Source organism: Macrotis lagotis, chromosome X (assembly GCF_037893015.1).
Source record: "Macrotis lagotis isolate mMagLag1 chromosome X, bilby.v1.9.chrom.fasta, whole genome shotgun sequence".
Classification (NCBI taxonomy): Eukaryota; Metazoa; Chordata; class Mammalia; order Peramelemorphia; family Peramelidae; genus Macrotis; species Macrotis lagotis.
The window spans coordinates 180,404,646-180,428,389 of record NC_133666.1 but is presented as its reverse complement, the minus strand read 5'-3'; the positions used below and the strand labels follow the sequence as shown (position 1 = coordinate 180,428,389).

Here is a 23,744-nt window from a genome sequence, read left to right as displayed (position 1 = left end):
GGGGTGGTATGTGGACTCCGGTCCTCTTGGCCCCAGTGCCAGGGATCTGTCAGCTGCACCACTCAGCTTCCCTACAGAACATTTAAGGAGAGGGACAGAGTGAAAGGAGAGAGAAAATATAGTATTTGGTAGTGGGGAAGTACAAATGGGAGAGATCTGTGATCAGCAATGGCAACAGTGGAACAATATGGAAGTAGCTTTTTTGTGATAGACTTATAAAGAATGTGATCCATCTGCAACAGAGATGGAGGTGTTGGAACACAGACTGAAGCACATTCATTATTATTATTATTATTATTATTATTATTTTATTATTATTATTATTTGGGGGGTGCAAGGCAAATGGGGTTAGATGGCTTGCCCGGGGCTGCACAGCTAGGTGATTGTTGGGTGTCTGAGGCTGGATTTGGACCCAAGTGCTCCTGGCTCCAAGGTCAATGCTCTGTTCACTGCGCCATCTGGCCACCCCTACTATTATTATTATTATTATTATTTTATTTGGGGCATTTTTTTTTAGTTTTTGCAGGGCAATGGGGTTGAGGTGGCTTACCCAGGGTCACACAGCTGAGTGATTGTTGGATGTCTTGGGCCAGATTTGGGTTGGGTGCTCCTGGCTTTCCATCCACTGCACTACCTGGCTACCTCTATTATTATTATTATTTATTTCATTTTAATTTTAATTTTTTTTCTCTTTCCTTTATTGCTCATGTGGGTCTATATTTTTGGGGGGAGAGGGTATTATGTTTACTCTTAAGCAAGAATATTTTAGTAATGTATAAAAAACATGTATAAATAATAAATAAATAAAAGAAATAACTGATCCATTAAGTGACTTGTTCATAGTGAAAAAGTTTGAAAGTATCTTAGACTGGATTTGAACACAGGTCTTTCTGATGCTTAGCTTTCTATCCATTGTGCCACCCAATGGCAAATTTGACAGAAATCTGGCCTTAAGTAATAGTGGCAAAGTAGCAGATATATATAATTCTATTTCATTTAATTCATTTACTTAATGTCATTACCATTGATAAGATCTTATCAATTTCTGATGTTCAAACTCTTGACCATGCCAGTTCTTTTACTGGTGAGAAATTTCTTTTCCAGATCCTTAGTAGCTAAGGCTGCTGAGTAGGATAGGACTTCAGCTCTTGTAGAGGAAGTTGCTGAATCCTTTCTCTCCAATGGATGCATCCCTAGAGGCATGGTTGCAGAGTCCAAATGATCATCTCATATGTAGAAATGTTTAACCAGGAATGGGTATAATCTAGTGGAGTCATGACAACCATTTGTTTAAATGGTTGGTAGGTAGCCTGCATTAAAATTCTGCTTCTGCCACATTTTCTGTCTTCCCATGGATAATGTGCAAATTTTCTCCACCTTAATTTTCTTTTTTTTTCAGTTGATATTTCATTTTTCCAAATACACATTATAAAAGTTTTTCAATATTCATCTATATGCATATGTATATTTTTAAGTCAAAAAATTTCCTTCCACCTTCCCTTCCCACTCCCTTCCCCTTGGTGACAAACAGTCCTGGTATGCTACTAGTAGACTGTCCCAGTTTTACATGCATACAGCATACAATAAAAATGCATTTGTGTTTAACATAAGCCATTTTGGGGATGAGGAATTAAGATTAAGGGAAAGAAGTCCATTAGAGAATTTTTTTAAAGGGAATGTAATGTTCTTCAGATTCTGAAAGGGGTTTTTTTTTTTTGGTTTTGTTTTGTTTTGGTCCTCTGAATGGGGAATCTAATAGGATTGCCCTAGTTCTCTGAACTGCTGAGAGGAACTGTATCCATCAAGGTTGATAAATTCACAATATTGTTGTTAATGTGTAGAATGTTCTCTTGATCCCCATCCAGAAGAAGAAAAACAAAACAGAACACATACACACACACACACACACACACACACACACAAACACACAAGCAACCCTTTGGAATCTGATGAACACTTTATAAAAATTATCTCTTATGAATTCCCTTAAACCTAATTCCTCTTACCAAAAATAACTAATCTGTAAATATGTTATCAAAATATGTATGTACAATGCTAACCTGACTGTTCACCACTGAGGAAAGGGATAGAAAAGCAGGGTGGAAGGAAATTTTGTAACTTAAAAATATGCATGTGCAAATGGAAGAAAATAAATAAATAAAAAGCAAAATATAAAAAAAAAGAAATGTTCTCTTGGTTCTGCTCCCTTTGCTTGGCATTAGCATTCAATCCATGCTTCTCTAGAGTCCGACCATTTATGTATGGTTTCTTATAGAACAATACTACTCCATAATATTCATATAACATAACTTGTTCAACCATTCCCCTTCACCTTAATTTTCAAAAGTCTTAGGAGCTTCTCTGCCTTGCCTCAGGTAGTCAGAAGTTTTCTCTATTGTTGTCACCTAGCTCATGAACATCTTATTTGTTATGAACTTGTGGTACAAATGGCCTGATTCCTTATTTGATAGCATCTTTGAATCCAAGTCTCCTTTCCTTGAAGGAAAATGAGCTGCTTCCTCATCAGACTTCAAATCCTTCCTCTTCAGGAAAAGTTTTATATCATTATTTATTGACAAGGTGTCAGAAGTCCTTCAACCTTGTCCATTCTATATAATATTCTTCCAATACAAAGCAGATGAGGATTCTTCTATGGTACTTCAGTCTTTTTTCTTTTTGATGGAGAAAAGTGCCTGTGTGTCAATGTGTGTGTATGTGTGTGTGTGTGTATGTGTGTCAGTGTCTGTGTATGCACACAGAACTTCAATGGATTGTAAAATCTTTCAGTTTTACATATGAGGAAACAGAGATCCAGAGAGGGTAAATAATTTGTCCAAAATCAAATAGTTGCAAGAGCTACAGATTTGAATCCAGTTTCCATCTTCAAAGATTGTACTCTATCCACTGTATACTTTCTCATTCTCCATAATATTAAAAAATGGAAAAACAAAAGATCAACTTCAGTTTTTTGAATATCTATAAGTTACTTGCTTGTGACAGAATTACAATTCACACTCTCTGTTGATTCTTGTCCTTTGTTATCAAAGAAGATGAAAATGACATCACTATGTTTGAGACAAATTACAGTGTGTCCAACTATGGATGATCAGACCAATATGAGCTCAGAATGCTTGGGCACAAATAGTCCATGTGAACACCTGGGCTGGGTACTCTAAACTTATGAATATCGCGTATACCTTTTTTGCTGCTTCAATTCTGCTTTCCTCATAGAGAGCAGCACCCTTACTGATGAGGGGACACCAAGCTGGGTAGTCCTGTGCCAAAGTTTTCCATATCATACAATCAGTTCTAAAGTTCTTCAATGAGACCTTCAGGGTGTCTTGGTATCATGTCTACTGACCCATTGTAGCATTTGCCCTGTGTGAGTTCTCCATAAAATAGTCTTTTTGGCAAATGTATGTCTGGCATTCTTACAATGTGGCCAGTCCATCATAATTGAATTCTCTGTAGTAATGTTGTAATTCTAGCATTTTGGTAGTTAGTATAATACTTATTTTCTCCCATACTTTCTTTTGGAGCCTCCTAAATACTGAGCTAGTTTTGGCAGTGTCTGTGTCAACCTCATTGTCAATATGTAACTCCCTGGAAAGTACACTGCCAAGGTAAGTGAACTTGTACTCAAAACTTCTCCATTTGTTGTAATCAATGATTCTACATATGGATGGTGTGATACTGGCTGATGAGCACCTATTTTTTTGTTTTGTTTTGCTTTATTTTTAGGTTTTTTTGCAAGATAAGTAGGGTTAAGTGCCTTGCCCAAGGCCACACAGCTATGTAATTATTAAGTGTCTGAGGCTGGATTTGAACTCAGGTACTCCTGACTCCAGGGCTGGTGCTCTATGCACTGTACCATCTAGCCACCCCCACCGATTTTTTCTCAATTTTAATTGTTAGGCCAAAATTATCTCAAGGGGCAGAGAATCAATACATATTTTGTTGCATCTCAGCTTCATAGGCTGCATTAAGGGCACAATCATCTGTAAATAGAAGATCATGCGCCAGTGGAGCCAAAATGGAGACATGAAGGCAACATTTCCTCATAACTCCTTTCCCCCAAAACTCAAAAAGTCATCAAATTATGACTCTAGCCAAAATTTAGAAGGGCAGAACCCACAGAAAGACTGGATGATACATTTTCCCAGTCCAAGATAACTTAGAAGCTCCATGTGAAAGGTATGTTTCACAAGGACTGGCAGTTGGAGAAAAGTCCCTGCCTCAGTGCAGCCCAGCCCAGCCCAGGGATCACCCAGAAAAGATTGAAGGGGCAGTAAGAGAACTTTGCTGCACCAGAAAGAGTGTGGAGTGAGGAGCACCAGTCACAGAACCTGCAGCAAGAATTGGGGGAAACCAGCCTACACCTCCAGAGCAAAACCCACAGATGGTAAGGGGTTCAGGAGAGACTGCAGAAATCTCTCTGCTTTCCCTGGGGCAGGACTCTGCTGTTTATTCACACAGAGATCCAGATTGTAGCTTGGCCATCCATTCTAAGATAGCAGGGCTCCTCCTCCCAGCTTCAGGGCAGAGGGGAGCACCTGTGGTCATCTACCTATCAAAGTACAGGAAAAAGAGCACAAAACCTTGAAGGAATAAAGGTCCCAGTGGGGTGCCCCCCCCCCAAAAAAGAAAGCCTTGGAAGTGCTGTAAATTAGTCTTGGGCTGAGGAAATGAGTAAACAACAGAAAAAAAGAAGAATCTGACCATAGAAAATTACTTTAGTCCCATGGAAGCTCAAAACACATACTCAGATGACAACAAAATCAAAGCTTCCATATCCAAAACCTCCAAAAGAAATAGAAAATGGGCTCAGACTATGGATGAGCTCAAAAAAGACTTCAAAAACCAATTAAGGGAGGTAGAGGAAAAATTGAGAGTAGAAATGAGAGCGATGCAGAAAACCAAATGAAAACCAAATCAGCAGCTTGGTGAAAGAAATACAGAAAAATACTGAAGAAAATAATAGGTTAAAAACCAGTTTAGGCCAAATGGAAAAAAGCAAAACAAAAGCCAAATGGGGAGAAGAATGCCTTAAAAAGCAGGATTTGGGGGTGGCTAGGTGGTACAATGGATAGAGCACCGTCCCTGGATTCAGGCGTACCTGAGTTCAATCTAGCCTCAGACACTTAATAGTTACCTAGCTGTGTGGCATTGGGCAAGCCACTTAACCCTATTGCCTGGCAAAAAAAATAAAATAAATAAATACAAGCAGAATTGGCCAGCTGGAAAAGAAGATAAAAAAAGCTCTCTAAAGAAAATGATTCCTTCAAATGCAGATTGGAACTAAAGGAAACTGATGACTTTGAAAGAAATCAGGAAGAAATAAAACTCTCAAAAAAAATAAAAAATTAGAAGAAAATGTGAAATATCTCATTGGAAACAACAATCTACCTCAAAAACAGATCTAGAAGAAATAATTTAAAAATTATTCGGCTACCTGAAAGTCATGACCAGGAAAAGAATCTAGACTTCATTTTTCAAGAAATAATACAGCAAAATTTCCCTGAGATCCTAGAAGCAGAGGGTAAAATAGAAATTGAGGGAATTCATTGGTCACCTCCTGAAAGAGAACCCCAAAGAAAAACTTCTAGGAATATTATAGCCAAAATTCCAGAACTCCCAAGTCAAAGAGAAAAAAAGTGCCAGAAACAAACAATTCAACTACTTAGTCTCCATAGTCAGAATTACACAGGATCTGGCGACATCTACATTAAGGGCTCGTAGGAATTGGAATATGATATTCTGGAAGGCAAAAGATCTTGGTTTACAACCGAGAATCAACTACCCAGCAGAACTGAACATCCTCTTTCAGGGGAAAAGATGGACTTTCAATGAAATGGGGCTTTCAAACTTTGCTACTGAAACAACCACAACTGAACAGAAAGTTTAATCTTAAAGGACAGGACTTTGGTGAACCATTTAGGTGGTGGATGAGAAGGACTAACTATGAGGGAATTAATGATATTGAATTGTTTGTATTCCTGCATGGGAAGAAGATATTGATAATTCATATGAACTTTATCATTTATAAGAGCTGTTAGAAGAAGCATATATAGACAGGCCACAGGAAGGAGCAGAATATAATGGCATAATATAGTAAAAAAGATGAAGTCAATGGATGATAAAAGAAAGTACTGAGAGGAAGAAGGAGCTAAGAAATTTCACAGAAGAGTCAAGAAAAAGCTTTTTCAGTGGAGTGGAATTGGGGAAGGCAAGGGAGAATGAGTGAGCTTTCATTCTCATCAGAAATGGTTCAGAGAGGAAATAATATACACACCTAATAGGGTATAGAAATCTAGAGAAAAATGAGAAGAAAGGGATGGGATAAGGGGGAATGGGGGGAGGGAAGGGGGAATAGGTGATAGAAGAGAGAGCAGATAGTGGGAGAGGATACTCAGATACAACACACTTTTGAACAGGGCCAGGATGAAAGGGGAGAGAGAGAGAGAGAGAGAAAGAATAGAATAAATGAGAGTGAGAAGGAATAGAATGGAAGGAAATACAGCTAGTAATAGCAACAATGGGAAAAATATTGAAGCAATATTGAAGCAATTATTTCTCTGGTGGACTTATGATAAAGAAGGCAACTCACCCCAGAGACAGAGTCATTGAAATCTGAACACAGACTGAAGTACATTTTTTCCTCTCTCTCATTAATCTTGAGGTTTCTCATATTCTGGGAGGAGGAGGCTTGTGTCTAGTCTTATAACAAAATTATTGTAATAATATAAAATAAACCAAAATCATACTGTAAAAAAATATCATGCACCAACACTCTCTCCACTTTGGTCTTTGTTTATAGCCTTTTCATCAGTGCAGTAGCTGATCTTGAGGGCCATGTTCATCCTCAGTGAAGGCATTTGATAATATGATTCAAATAACATGCTAGGAAGCATGGGAGCAAAGACACACCTTGTTTCACTCCACAGGTGATTGGGAAATCTTGAGAGCATTGTCCACTACCCAGAACCTGACCAAGTACAATGCCATGAAAATGACGTACAATACTGATGAACTTCTTCAGGCAACCAAAAATATCTTTCTTCTTCTAACCTGCCGTGAGAGCTTCATTATTTTATTCTTCTTGTTAGTGGGACCCTTAGAAAACTAGTAGGGCAAATTTCTTGTGGGAAACTTAGAGATCTTTTCATCTCATCAGCACCATGACTGCCATGTCCATTCTCTTTTCCTTCTTATTACTAAGCTCTTACCTTGCCTTAATAAAGTATGCAGTTGACAAATAAAAAGTAAATTTTTGAAGGCATGGTCTATCTGCTTTTATACTGCTATTTTAATATGATTTAGGATTATTAATTTTATGAGTCCTGTGATGTTACTGATATCTGAAGTTTCTAGAAAGAAAATTCAGAACATCAATGAAAATTAGCTCATTTTCTGTAATTTCTTGTTTCAAAAAGTTGTCTGGGGCATTGAGAAGTTAATTTTGCCATAAATTCACATTGCCAGTATTAGGAGAAGGGCCTGACATCAGGTTTCCCTGACTCCAAACTTATCTTTTTATTCATCCTTCTATGATGATGATACTATTATTATTATTATTATTATTATTATTATTATTATTATTATTTATGATAAATCCTAAAAAGGAATTATTCTTCTAGCCATCTATATCACAAAATTTATTTTAATAAAAGTCTCTAAAATATGGTGATCATAATGCTATTACACTTCCACACCAGTATACAGTCCTTTGCTAGGTCACACAGAAGCACTAGTTAAACTACTATTTGTAGTGAAGTAGCTAAAAGTTTTGGACAACTGAATGCTTAGTAAATTCAATATTGAGCCCAAAATTAAACAAGTATTATCTTCCTGAATTCAAATCTGACTTCACACATTTACCCATTTACCCTGGGCAAGTCATTTAACCTTGTTTGCTTCCTTTTCTCATCTATAAAATGAAATGGAGAAGGAAATTGAAAACCAGTCCAGTATTCATTCCAAGAAAACCCTGAATGGGATCACAATGAGTCATATATGACTTAACAACAACAATAACTAAAAGGATAATTGAGGCATAATTTTATAGTGACATGGTAAGTGGTTCAGGACTTTGTTTAAATTAAGTAAAGTCTGTTGCATTCCACCTTCTCAATAAAGACATTCATATAGCCTTACTTGTGCAATTGTAGTCAAAGATCTTTAAAAAAATTTTTAAAGTTAGAAAACGTACAATTTCTTTGTTCTTCCTTTACTTCCTCCCTCCCTCCCTCTTTTTCTTCCTTCCTTCTTCCCTCCCTCCCTCCCTTCCTTCCTACTTCCTTCCTTCCTTCATTCCTTACTTTCTCACTTCTTTCTTCTCTTTCTTCCTCCCTCCCTCCCTTCCTCCCTTTCACCCTCCCTTCCTCCCTTCCTCCTTTTCTTCCTCCCTCCCTTCCTTCCTCCCTTCCTTCCCTTCCTTTCTTCCTTCCCTCCCTTCTTCCATTCTCCTTTCCAATATTAACATCTAGTACTTTTCTGTAAGGGAAGCTAGATGGCATAAAATGCTGGTTTTGGAGGCAGGAAGGCTCATATTCTTGAGTTCAAATCTGGTCTCAAACACTTATAAGCTGTGTGAACCTGGGCAAGTCATTTAATTGTGTTTACCTCTATTCCTCATCTGTAAAATTAACTGGAGATTGAAATGGCAAACCCACTTCAGTATCCTTGCCAAGAAAAGGAAAAATTGGGTAATGAAGAGTAAGACATAACTGAATAGACTGAATAACAACTACAAATTTTCTGTGACCAAAATAGTTGATAATAATATAACACTTTAAGAAAAGCTTCATGAAATTCTTTGCATACATTTTCTTTCGGAGTTAGTGTCACAAAAATATTTTAAATTATTTTAAAGGATATTTTTTTAAATTAAGTTAGCCTTTTCAGGGTCAAGACAGAATGTAGTAAAGGAAGAAAAATGCTTCCACCATAGTTTGGTTCTATAAATATTTGTAGGAGGTTGATTTGTTAAAATAAAGTTCAGGGGATGGGGGTGGAGATGAGTGGGGAGAGAAAAAGAGGAAGAACCTTGAGCATAGAAATTCCTCATTGTGCCTTTGTTTTTTGGATTAAACAACTGTGACTGGTGAGTGTAGGAGAGGAGTAATTGCAAAACATTCCCAGCTGCTCCCAGAGGTATTGGTGTACTTGTAGAGTGGATTCTGTACAGATAAAAGCTGCTTCAAGAGACAAAATGCTGATTAAAAAAAAGATAAAAATCCCTAAAAAAAATCAAACTTTGACAACTGTGAAAAGGAGATTGTTACTTGACAGTACCCATTCCTTTACATCAAGAGCAAATGTTTAGAACAGCACACACACACACACACACACACACACACACACAAACACAAAACAAAAACACACACAATGTATGTATGCACATAGGCCTAAAGCCCTACAGGAATTTTATTATTTCCTGTGGCTATATCATCCTATAGAAATTAATTGGCATGCCTAAGGAGATTCTGAAGAGTTTCATTACTTTATCACTGTACCTACTTAATAAGACAGCACAGTTTGCACACCAGTAGAACCTCTGCACCACAGGTAAGAAATGAGAAATGTTCAAGGTCAATTAACTGCAAATGCTTAAAGTTAGCTCAAAGTGCTGAAGTTGTAACTGTGAGAGATGCTGGGAAAAGCTAGTATTCAGTAGTTCATTTTTCTCCTGATGAGAACTGATGGTCCAAGGTTAGTACACTAGAAGCATGCTGAATCTATTTTATGGGCTGCTTCTCTACATGTATTCCTGTATTAATTATACTTTGTATTTTTGAAAGGAAGAGTCAAAATGCCAGTAAAAATAATTTATTTTTGGTTTCATATCATAAATATTAAAAGATAACTAAATAGCAATTAAGTTTAGATGCTTTTAAGGCTGAAATTCATGATGATTTTTTCGTATGATTAAGATTCTTATTTTGATCTGATGGCATTACCCAAGTAAATATGAAATCAAATAGACTTTCTTGGAGGATTTGCTGAGAACTCAGTTTCTTAGTATGTTTAATATGCTTCAAATTTTATTTTATTCAAACTTTTCTTAGAAAGTAAAGCTTATGTACTTAAATTCCAAGTAAATTTTTTTTCAGTTAAATGGATAAATAAGAGGTTCATCAAAAAGATCTAACAGGTAAATCTTGTGGGCTGCTGTAATATCAGTTAAAGCAAGACATTGAGAATTACATTAATGCATAGTTTGAATAATTGTAAAATTCAATACATCCCCAGGATCTCAGGATCGTCATCGAAATATGATTGTTATCAGCAATATCAGACTCACATTTGTAGGGAATACATTTATTATCTTTCCTTGTTAATCTTCTCAGAAATTTCTTTTACTTTTTTACAATAAGTTATTGATATATTTTCATTTTTCCCTCACTATAGTATTTCCTATTATATCAGTTCCTTTCCTCCAGAAAGATATCAATATAAAAAATTGTATTTTTAAATATTTAAGAAAAAATCAGCATAATTGGAGATAATTTGTTGAAAAAGTATAAAAATATGTTCAAGGTATACTTTTGGACCTCACACTTCTGCAAATGGCTGGAGTAACAGAATCTTCTGATTGTTCATGATTCCATTTGGGGTTTTCTTGGCAGATATTGAAGTGGTTTGCCATCTCCTTCTCCAGCTCATTTTACAGATGGAACTGAGGTAAACAGTTAAGTTTCTTGTCCAGGGTCACACAGTTAGGCAGTGTTTGAATCCAGATTTGAAATCAGTATTTTGAGTCCTCCTGACTCCAAGGTCAACATTCTCTCTAATCTGTCACCATCAGTAGCTGTATGGGTACACACAGAACACACACGTACATACATATACATGCTTGTATACACATACTTATAAATGTTAACTTCAGTGTCATCTGTGACTCTTCCCTAGTTCATCCTATATAGTCATTACATTGTTATATCTTATGATTTCTTTTTTCTGCATCTTTGTTTTTTTAGGTTTTTGCAAGGCAAATGGGGTTAAGTGGCTTGCCCAAGGCCACAAAGCTGGGTAATTATTAAGTGTCTGAGACTGGATTTGAACCCAGGTACTCATGACTCCAGGGCCGGTGCTTTATCCACTATGACACCTAGCTGCCCCTTTCTGTATCTTTTGATAAACATCCCCGTATCTTCACTTACTCAGCCACTCACCTTATTCAGTCCCGTATCACCCTGAAATTACATTATTGGGTATGTTCTTGAGTCTTTTATTTGGTACCAATTTTGTCCTTCATAATATTGCAATATTCACTGTAATTTCTTTTTTTGATGGTTATTCTATACATTTGTATTGTTCTAGTCATATATATTGTTTTCTTCTCTCTACTTCACTCTGCAACAGTATGAGTAGATCTTTCCATATTTTTCTATATTAATCATTATTAATTAGGTTTATTAATATTTTATTAATATCATCTTATCTTCCTATATCATAAACATCTTGGCCATTTCCCAGAAAATGGGCAATAATTTTGTTTCCAATTCTTTAAAATACTTTTATAATTCTGTTGATATATTTAGAGACTTGTTTCTTATCAATGACTTCTTTAATATATGCAAGCCTAGCAACAGAATCACTGAAGACAAAGGAAATGGATATTGTATTCACTTTATTTGTTTAAATATAAATGGCTTTTAAAATTTGTCATACTGATTCAAAATTACACCAACAACATGGTACGTTAGTGTGTCAAGATGTTGTGCCATCTAAATGTTTTAGATGGGTATACTTTTCACATTTTTAAAAAAAATATTATTGGCTTAAAATCTAGATATTGATATTGACTTTGTGAGTTTTCTTAGAGCATCCTAGATGATAATAAATACATCACCTTAATTTTTGAGAATTAGAAATTCAAGTTCCATAATTATGCACAGTTCTAAAACTCTTTCTCACTGCTATTGTTTCTTGAGTAGCATGAATTCTTTATGCAATCTGATTTACTACTCTTCTTGTATTTCTCCCCACGAAAGGAGCTGGTGGCTGGTCTCCACTTGTGTCAAATAAATATCAATGGCTCCAGATTGATCTTGGTGAGAGGATGGAAATCACTGCTATTGCTACCCAAGGTGGATATGGAAGTTCTGATTGGGTAACAAGCTACCTCCTGATGTTTAGTGACAGTGGAAGGAACTGGAAGCAGTACCGTCAAGAAGAAAGCATCTGGGTATGTCTTTATAATAATAAAAACTAAATTGCTCAGAATATGAATTCTTACAATTGTTGCATGTTGCTGCCAGGTTACTATTATATACATATCAAGTAAAGAAATGCAATTTTCAAAATTACTATAAAACTAATTTCCAATTGGAAGTAAGGTAGATTCTAGCTTTTCAAATGCATTATGCATGTACTATTTATTGATAACTGAAGGCAAAATACAATTATACATTCTGTCACATACAATAGATGGGGGAAAGATTCCAGTTGTTTTCCTTTAAATAACACTGAGAGATCTAAAGAAGAAAAACGATCACGTGAAATGTATGTTTTATTCAATATAATGGTAACTTAGCTTTATCTCTTCATCATGTTACATTAGTAACATACTTTTGTTTACCTTGATACATCTAAAAATGATGAAATACAATGAAAATTCTAAAGTAATATAGATGAAAAATCCTTCTGTGCATGATATTTACAACAATGTAGGTAATGCTACAATGAGAGTTGATATCCTTAGTCCTATCCTTTAATTTATAACAAAAACAAAAACAGGCCTTGTTTAGAAAATCAGAAGAAATTCTCTTAGAGATCAAATATAAAATGGCAACAATAGTTTTTGTATTTCTACCACCATGCTTATTAAATAATTACAGCAAAATTATTTATCTTATTGCATAAGATGAAGTTATCTATGCCAATTAATGGTCATAAAAGTATAACAATATTTAATCATTCTATGGTAAGAATACCAGAAAACTGTATATACACACAACAAACAGACACAAATGAAGATAGGTTATAGATAGATAGATAGATAGATAGATAGATAGATAGATAGATAGATAGATAGATCACATCATTTAATGCCATTTTCTGAATGCATAAGTGCATTAGAGAAAGTTGTACTTAATATAAAAAAAGAACCTTGGAGTAAGTTTGATACAATAAAGAAATTTCTCCATTCTGATTGTAAAAAACAAAAAGCAACAACAAAAACCCCAGAACACTGAAATAATGGTTTCATTTAGTGTACAGTTTTCTTGCATATTTGAAAGTTTTCTTTCCATTTTTTTAAATGACAAAGGAAAGACATGAGATTGAAATAAAATAATCGTATTTAGAAAACTCTGACTAGGAGACTTGACATTTGTTCTATAATTAATCAGTAATTAGTCATAGGAAGTTGTGGATTTTCTCTCACTATAAAAAAAATCATATCTTAAATGCAAGCCTCTTGCAAAATTAAACTAATTTAAAGCAGACAATTTAAATTCTGTGCATACTCAGGAGCATTGTTTATCTTAAGTTCATTAATTCAATATTTCTCATTTTTAGACAAACTTGGGGACATTTAGAATTATCAAAGCTAATATCTACAAACAATAAAGGACCAAAAATGAGCTAAATGAAATGTATATGACTAACATTTCAACAAACATTTTTGAAGCACTTACTATGTGGTAGATATTTGACTAGATGTTTGGAATCAAAGATGAAAATGAAATAATTCCTTCAAATGTGTTATATTCTTTTGAGAAAATAAATTGTTCATAAATAAGAAACAAATACCAGTATACATAAGCTCACATATGCATACTCATATAATTTATATAGTTTTATATATATATATATATATATATATATATATAAGGTATGTAAAAATTGTATACATAACCTGTATGTGTGGATAAATTTCAATTATTTATTTTCATGTTCACATGTTCAAATGTTCACAGCCATCTGTAGAGTATATAGAAAATAATGAAATATATACATAATATTTTATATCATATAATGTTTAGCTATATTTAATTTGCTACTATTTATATATATTTTATACTCACATATGAACATGTTATTCATGCATGTTTGTATATATTTACAAATGTATATATTTGTTAGTTTACTTTTGTGCATAAATGCAAATATATAAGGATATATTTGTACACATAAACATACATACACAGAAAGTAAATACAAGTTGGGGTAGAACAAAAATGACAAAGCAAATGGAAGAGCGACATCTAACCCCTACTCTAACAACAACAAAAATATCTTCCAAAAATTCTAGAAATTACACAACCCTTAATTATAATAGAAAAATTCAACAAATCACATTGAGTCATTTTCTTTTTTTATAAAGAAAGATTTTATTTATTTTGAGTTTTACAATTTTCCCCCCATTCTTGTTCCCTCCCACACCCCCCACAGAAGGCATTCTGTTAGTGTTTACATTGGCTCCATGTTATACATTGATCTCAGTTGAATGTGATAACAGAGAAATCATATCCTTAAGGAAAAAAAATAAAGTATGAGATAGTAAAATTACATAATAATATAACTTTTTTTTTCTAATTTGATGGTAATAATCTTTGGTCTTTGTTCAAAGTCCATAATTCTTTCTCTGAATGCAGATGGTATTCTCCATTGCAGATAGCTCAAAATTGTCCTTGGTTGTTGCACTGAAGGGATGAACAAGTCCATCAGGGTTGATCATCACCCTCATGTTGCTGTTATGGTGTACAATGTTTTTCTGGTTCTGCTCATCTTGCTCAGCATCAGTTCATGCAAATCTTTCCAGACTTCTCTGAATTCCCATCCCTCCTGGTTTCTAATAGAACAATAGTGTTCGATGACAGACATATACCACAGTTTGCTAAGCCATTCCCCAACTGAACATGGTGAGTCATTTTCTTCAGGTCAGGTTGGCTTAGGAAGGCAGCCTGAGAGACCTGCAGACATTGGGGAAAGTGTCTTGCTCAGAGCAACTACACAGAGTCCTCTAGCCAAGGGAGAAGCTGGTCATCAGGACCATAGGAGTTCACAAACCCATTCCAGAGCACTACAATGAGAAAAAGGAACTATCTAGCAACATCTTTTTCACTTTCTAACCAGTTCCGGGTTATAGATCAGGCAAGGTGGAAGGAAGGGACCTGTGGCTAAAAAAGGAATTCTGGGATGGGAAGTATTCATAAGCACTGGACTGTGTACTAGAGAGAAGAAAAATTCAGAAACAAGTGACATTAGTGTGACTCAGACAAAAGGAGACAGGAAATGAAGTCTCAGTTCTAGCTATATGGTTCATTCTGAAATTTGCAGAATAAGACAAATCCAGGAATCTTAAGCAAAATGATGGGACGATTCAATTTTGTTGCACGGAACCAGTAGAGCTTCTGCTTATTTTAAAGTTCTTTTTCAGGTGGCTTAGAATTGAAATCTGAAACAGTGCCCATCAATTTCTGAATAGCTAAACAAGTAAAATTATCACAATATGATAAAATACTTTTTCCTTTAAGAAATTATGAAAAGAATGGTTTCAGAGAAATCTGGAAAGATAAAACAAATTGACATAGAGGAAAGTGGACAGAATCCAGAGAACAATTTGTAGGGTAACTATAGTATGATAATGACAATCAATTTTGTATAAATTAGAGTTTTTTATAATTAGCAAAATCAATAGCTATATATGTATATGGTTATATCTCTCTTCCATATATATATATATATGTAATACATACACACATATTTTAAATATTTTCTGTTTTAAATAAAAACATTGATCAACTAACGAGTCCAACAGACTGAACTACTAATCCTTTCTTGTCTAAGGATCTTTGGTTCAAAATCTACTTGTGTTAACTGGCTTCAATTCTAAAGGGATGAAACCAGAAGAGTTCAATTTCCTTTTCTCCGTTTCTCTGATTCTTTTTTCTCCTCCCCAAGCAAATCCCTAGCAAAAATAACTAAGAGCATGGGTGTGATTCATGTACTGAGTCTTTCTGCATGGAAATGCATTCAAAGAGCCGTATAAATAAACTATTTAGTGCCTACATACAAATTAAGTATTGAGAAAAAAGTCACAAGTGTACTTGGAAAGGACATATATAAAAAAGTCACCTAACTATAATTAATAATACCTCCCTGGGAACTTGCTCCTTAACTCATGAACACATGTAAACTTGTTGAATGACATTTAACCCCATACTATCTTTCTTAAAAGTCCGTGACTTCTTGTAAACTAGTTCAAGGTTTTGATTCCTTTGATCATTTTGATGATCATCTTTTCCTTCAAGAATTGTTGCAGTTATTTCTAGGGGTGTCCTCATAGTGTAGCCTTAACCTACTGAAGAATCCTAGAGCTCCTGAAATCTTGAATTAGCATGACTACTTCCAAAGCTATACAGAGTTGCTACTCAGTCACCTAAGCTCAGGAAAGAGATCCAAAGCAAGAAGAATTAGCTAGAATGAGATCTGCTCATAATCTCAATTATCTCCTCATAGAAATGCAGTGCAAGAAGTTCACAATTTCTACCAAGGGTGATGAAAGGTACTACTCCTTCACCCCTCATGGTAAAGCCCAGAGAGAAAGATATAGGTTAACTAATTCAGAAAAGAGGAAGTTAAACATCAGTTCCAAGGGATGGTCTCTGTTACACTCTTCCTCTAGCTAAATATTTACTATACTCCAGTAATTTATTGCACTGTATTTGGCACCTTTGTTCATATCCCCATTTCTGGGAAATTATATTAGGAAGGTTTAAGTATTATTCTGTGGTGGAAATGAAAAGGGACCTGGGTATCTTTGCCAAAATGGGGTCACAAAGAGTTAGATATGGCAAAAATGAATTAAAAAAACTATTATTTTCTTCCTCATCAGTTGGCAAACCTCATCTTGATCTCATAGCCCCTTGACATCCTGCTTTATTGTTTTCTCCTTTATTCTAGTCTTTGCTCTCCTTTCTCCAGGGCCCAATACTGACATGGAACTTTTTATCCTCCAAATCATCCCATTTCATCTAGTTCTAAGGATTTAATTATCTCTGTTGATCATTTTTAGATTTATATATGCAATTTTATTCTCTCTCCTGGGTTCTAGACCCATATGACCAATTGCCTATTAAACATTCTGATTATTGTACCTTAGGAAAATCAAACTCAATATGATTAAATCAGAACTTATTCCCCTCTTCTTCATGAGTACACATACATAAAATACAATAAAAAAAACAAAGGAATACTATAAAACTTTCAAGTGTGTAATTTTAATGTCACCCTCAGCTCTTCATTCACTAACTTACCAATTTCCACAATTTCAGTTTTATTAATATATACTGATTGTCTCCCATGCTTACAATTACTCCTTTTTCTCAACCTCTTGGAATTCATAGTTTCAAAACTCAATTCAACTGAGATTTTCTCCCCCTTACCCCCATTACTAAAATCTTGTCTTCAGGTTACCCTAGTTCTGCCTGGAACTCTCCAGACTGTCCAGGGAATGAGCTATCTGAAGAGCATCCCTCTGACCCAGGACATTTTGGAAGTAATCTTTAAATAGATTTACAAAGTCTTCCCCTTGGGGGAAACAGCAATAATTAAGTAAAAAATACAGATTGGGGGTGACTCATCAATGTCATACTTATGTTCTGTTTCTTTCTCTTTTGCCCCCAAATGCAATGGGATGGAATCAAGAATATAGTGAATATGCCATCATCATCACCATCAATAATTATAATAACAACCAGCAGAACAGATAAAATTTTATGACTTTAATGTTTGCAAAGCAATTTACTTATGCAACCTCACTTAATCCTCACCAAAACCCAGTAAGTAGATGACTTGTCCAAATTTACACATTCAATAAATGACTGAGGCTAAGCTCCCAATTCCAAGGGCAGGATCTGAAGTTAGGTCTTTAAGACTCAAAATCCAGACCTCTCTTTCCTGGATGAGACATCTCAAATACTTTCTTTGAAACTTTGAAAATAGTTGATTAAGATTTTTTTGTTTCTTTATATATAAGTGACTCATCAAGGTCACAAAGCTAGTTAATTTTTAAGTATCTGGGGAGGATTTGAACTCAGGTCCTCCTGATTTCAGGACCAGTGCTCTATGCACTGAGCCACCTAGCTCCTCATGAAGATTTTTTAATACTACTTCAGTCTCTGTTACTTGGAGGAGTGGGGAGAATTTGAAGTCATGTTTATAATTGCCAAGAAGGAAGAATTCAGTTCAATATAAGGAGACAGCGTGAGGTACTTTGGCTTGAAGACCTGACCCATGAGTCATATTAGTCATGTGAACATAGTCAAGTCATTTAATTTCTCAGGGACCTAAGCTAGTGTTTGCCAAATTCTTCTGAGAGTGAGAACAATCAGTATTTTTTTTTATAAATTATACTTCATTTAGTATATTAGTAATATTATAATATAAAACATAAACGAGAAACATTAAAAAGGAGAAAAATGTGAAATGATTAAAATATTTTTGTATTTATTATTTTTAAAACCCTTTTTACTTTAACTAACATTAATTTTTAAAACATTGATATTAGTTGCATATTCTTTATGATCTGATCAGCTAATTACTTTTAATGTCCTGGGGTTTTTTATTAGAAATTTTAATATGCACCACAATTGATTGATTGATTAAAAATTCTGAGAACAGAATCTTAGTTCTCAAAAATACATGAAATAAAGCATTTTAATTTGCATTTCTTTCTAAAGTATATTATATGATGCTATGACTATAAGTGTGATAAACTTTCATTTTAAAATTTGACTAGTTAAAGGAGGAGCAGTTGCTTGATGGTTGTCATCAAAATGTGCATGCATATTAGTCTGTCATATTGTAAAGGACAGGATCTTATTATATTACACTAAAAATTGGAAAGTCTGGCATAGATCAGAAAATTTAAATATTTTACATTATGTATTTATATATGTATTTAAATCATCACAAAAAATATCCTTCCAAATAAAGTGTAGTATATTTTATATGAAAATATCATCTTCAGTTTGTGTCAATAATTAAAATGTAAAGTCCATCAAATATCAATTTCTGAAAGTTTAATTTTGATATATTTGTTTATTTAATATAAAGTGACATTTTAATTTTGAGAAAGTTATTGTATATGAGATGTCATAAAAAGGGCATAATGAAACATGAAGATAGTATTAACATTTTATTCTCTGTTTTATTTGTGTTACCAACATGACAAATAATAGTAAAATTAACAATTTAGACTTTAGCATAGAGTGCCATTAAAAATATTTAAAATTTGGGGTGGCTAGGTGGTGCAGTGGATAGTGCACCGACCCTGTAGTCAGGAGTACCTGAGCTCAAATCCGGCCTCAGACACTTAATAATTACCTAGCTGTGTGGCCCCATTGGGCAAGCCACTTAACCCCATTGCCTAGCAAAAACTAAAAAATAAAAATCTTTAAAATTTCATTTTAAGAATATTATAGTCAAAATATTCTATGAAGATCCCCTTTCAGGAAAAATGCATTGAAACTGAGTTCTTACATATGATAAAGTGTTTGTTCATTGTATTTTAGTCTTTGATACCCAACATTTTCAGTTTTTCTTGGGATATGTATTATTGGAAAGTGTTAATGATCTGATTACCAGCTATCCCATGCTGATGGAAACCTTTTCTGAAAATGAAGCTACTGGTATTTGTGGCATGTTGAAGTACTATGGACAGGAGGGTGCATTGTAAACCATTTTCTTAGCATATCTGAAGAATATTGTTGTGAGGAAGTTACATAGACTTGGTCTTTATTTTGAATTTAAGATTGAATTGACCTATGGACTCCAATAGTAATCCAAATTGACACAATAATTTTAGCTCTGTAAGCTCAGTGTTTTTAAAAAGATGAATATTATAAGTTATTCTAAATCTTCATTGATAGATCAGCATACCTCACAAGAGTCTATGAATTTGGATTTTTAAATTAAATTTTTTATATAAATCGAGGGTTTTCAAAAACTAAATAAAATAAATAAAATCAAGAATGTATCATTACTTCTTATTCACTTGTAATTCTTATAGGAATTTCTGATGTTGCTCAAGATATGTTAACATACACAAATTCTAATGATGATTGATGATGTTTGTTGTTTTTAATAATCTAAAAGTACCATGATAGCAAGAGAATGATGACATGACATGTATATTATGCTGATTATAGTAAGGGGGATGTTGTGCAAAAATTTTACTGCCTTCTCACTGCTTCTTCAAGAACCATCTTAACTTATGGTCTGATAGTATAGGAAACAGGACATCTGGTGTTGGAATGGACATAGTGGGAGACCTTGGTGCTATTGGATGGAGGTCACCATAGTATTACAGTAATGACAGGTAGAGCATCAGTGGAGTGAGTTTTTGTTTCGTTTGTTTGCTTGTTTTTTTACTTAAGATAGTATAGTAAAGCTAACATGTTTCTCAATGGTCTAATTGTCAATACAGTCATTTTATGGTGAGCATCTTTCAACAGTAGGGCAAAGCCACACCTGTTTCTCAATGATCTAATAGGCAGTTCATTATATTTGGCAATAAACTTTGTAAAGCGGGGCAATGCTAACTTGTTACACGATAGGCTTTGCTACTCAGGCCTGCAACCACACTCCTCTGGGGAACCCAAAGACTTTGGTTTCTTGGAAGTTGCCCAGAGTGTCATGGGAATAGCACCTGCTGGATCACTATTTGGCACTGGGCATTGTTTATGTTCTGATCGACTTATCCTATCAACTTCAAGTCTCCAACTTTCATTCTTGATTAAGGAAAATATTCTTGGCAAATGCTTTCACTCTGCTCTGTCTTGTACCAATACAAGAATTTGATCTCTAGCACAATACAAATATCCCTGGTCATCCTTCTCAATTAATGACCCCAGATCTGAGAACCAACAAAATAGAACCGGGGTCCTATTCCCTTATTCCTAACTAGGTATCCAGGTCACCTGGACCTGTTTTGAACTCTATTTTTTAAAAGAAAAAAACAATGTTCTACCATTAGAATGAAAACTTCTTGAAAAAGATATTTTTCTTTTGCCTATGTATCCCCAGCATGTAAGCATACTTCTCATACATAGTAAAGGCTTAAAAATGCTTCTTGATGAATAAAATCAAGAATGTATCATTACTTCTTATTCACTTGTAATTCTTATAGGAATTTCTGGTGTTGCACAGGATTCAGTAGGAGACCTTTACATATAGGTCTTTTCCATGTAATTTAGGTACCACTACATTACAGTAACTCTGAGCAGAGCATTTAATAATCATATAATTTGTGTCTATTTGAAGGAGTTAAATAAGGCAATGATTAGCATGCCAGCTTAGAGTCCAGAATATTTAAGTTAAATGTTGCCTCAGACTATCTATGCAACTCTTGGCAAGTCACCTATCTGTGAGAGTTTTCTCATCTATAAAATGAGATTAATTAGAGTACCTACCTCCCTTGGTTATTGGAAGAAATTGAGATAAGAATTATAAAGTGCCTATAACGTTCATAGAAAGCTCTATATTATTGTTTGTTATTATTTCAGTAAAAAGTTTTGTAAGAGATACAAAAATAATTTTAAAAAGAAACCAAAAATCTCATTGTTCCTGTAATTAATAAGACAGGACTCTCAAAACTTGAAAACAATAGTTAGCAATTGCTATAAAGTGTATTATATATTGTAAGAACCCATTCCCCTTTAGAAAAGGGAAATTTTGTCGATTGAAGATTATTTGTATTGGCTTTATGGAAGAAGTGAAACTTTAAAATTTTAAAGAAGGGGAGGCTAGGTGGCACAGTGGACAGAATACCGGCCCTGGAGTCAGGAGTACCTGAGTTCAAATGTGGCCTCAGACACTTAATAATTACCTAGCTGTGTGGCCCTGGATTAGCCACTTAACCCTGTTTGCCTTGCAAAAACCTAAAAAAAAATAACTTTAAAGAAATTTTGAGCACTAAGATCACAGAGTAGTTGTGACTCCTAACTCCCAAGGAAGTCAATAAACTCAGTAAAAGTAACTAAACAGAAGATAGAAAGTAATTATAGTTAAATATATGAGAAAGTATAAAAATTGAACAGAAGAAATATTACAGAAGGGTCAGAGAGAAATTCAGATCAAAGATAGATAATAAAATAAGTTTTTTAGAAAGTCATGAGAAATGGAGGTAAATAAATAAGATGAGGTCAGTAAGAAAAAATTGAGTTGCACGTTATAATGTTTAGAATTGAAATAATAAAATCAAAGAATCTAAGAACTGGAAGAAATAATAGCTCAAAAAATCCAATGTCTTTATTTATACATGTAGAAACTGAATTTCAAGGAGATTGTTACTTGCTTAATATCATTTAAATTTCCTTTTCTAAAATGTTCAATATGAGAAATAGCAGCAAATAAACTTTTCAATATGTATGGGGAAATTATAGTGCATATAAAATTGTAAACTTCTATTATATATATTATATATACTTTTATTATACTTATTTGCTATTATATATACATTTATTATATGTACTATTATATATACCTTACCTTAAATCTATATTCAATTTAATATGATTAATCATTAACATGATTAATATAAAATTAATGTTTTAATACACTTAAACATCTGTTTCTTATTAGTGACATTTTGAATATTTTAAAGTCACTATCTTATTTTTTTCACCATTATGTACAGATTTCTTTTAAAATTCTTTTGAAAAATGTTCTAAAATTTTAATTAAGCAAATAAATTGTATACTTTCTGTCTCCTTTTACATGTTGTTTTATTTATTCTTTCAAAGAATGTTAGCAGGTTAGAGTGTAGAAAATTAATATTAATCTTCTGATTCAGCTAATATGTAATTATTATTTGTGCATTCATCTAGGTGTTCTAACATTTTCTCACCAGAACTATTTTTATTCTTACTGGGGTAGACATACCTAGTTGATAATTACCAGAATTACATGGAGAGATTCTTTAAAGTATGTGTATAATGAAGATTGGCTGCTTTCCAATCCTAAAGTATTCTGAGCTGTTATTAACAATAAAGTATTTTAGTAAAACTCCTACCTTTGCTTAGGCTACCATTTTATATTATGAATGGTATTTTAACTCAATATGAATTAATCAAAGATACTAGTTTTTATTACATACAATACTAATGTTCCTGATTAATGAAAACAATGTGTCTTTTATTAACATTGTCATTATATTTATCTTTCTTTGGCATATTTTTGTTCATATATTGGATATTCTATTCCAAAAGTTACTGCCATAATCAAATATAAGGTCAAACTCTATTATTAGTCATAAAATATCAATCCTGAATGACATAAAATACTCTTAAAATCTTATCTTTATAATATATTTCTGGCCTTCCTCCCCTTTCTTCACTACTGTATCATATTAGATTGCTTTTTTCATGCAGCTGACTTGATAGGATTACTTTAATGATAAGAGGAAAAATAACCACCTGCATCTCTCCTTCCTTAAATGTAAAGTTGAGTTGCTTCTCTGAGATGTATCCTGGTGAGAAAAAGATGGGATGATTATTCATGTACGATAATCATGCTGCTAGCAACAAAAATTAGGTATAGCTGAAAGATAACTTCAGACCTTTCCTATCATAGATTTTTGGGACTGAGGATTAAAGTCAATAATGCAAATGTTTTCTGATGAAAGCAGACTAAATTGGAACTCTCAGCTCTCAAACACTATACCAGCATTAATGTAGATTAGGATTGCACCACAAAAAGTCTTATTCTTTTGTCTTATGCATGTAGGGAGT

The 23,744-nt window shown here is 33.9% G+C and overlaps 1 protein-coding gene across 2 annotated transcripts in view; it reads left to right on the top strand.

Annotated features, from left to right (window-relative positions):
* The window catches only part of CNTNAP4 (contactin associated protein family member 4), a 588,793-nt gene that overhangs the window by 202,551 nt on the left and 362,498 nt on the right, over nucleotides 1–23,744 (top strand). For both annotated transcript variants that reach the window (XM_074208780.1, XM_074208782.1), the window contains exon 3: nucleotides 11,997–12,190. In XM_074208780.1, coding sequence (XP_074064881.1) covers nucleotides 11,997–12,190 — 194 coding nt within the window. The remainder of the gene's footprint in view (nucleotides 1–11,996; nucleotides 12,191–23,744) is intronic.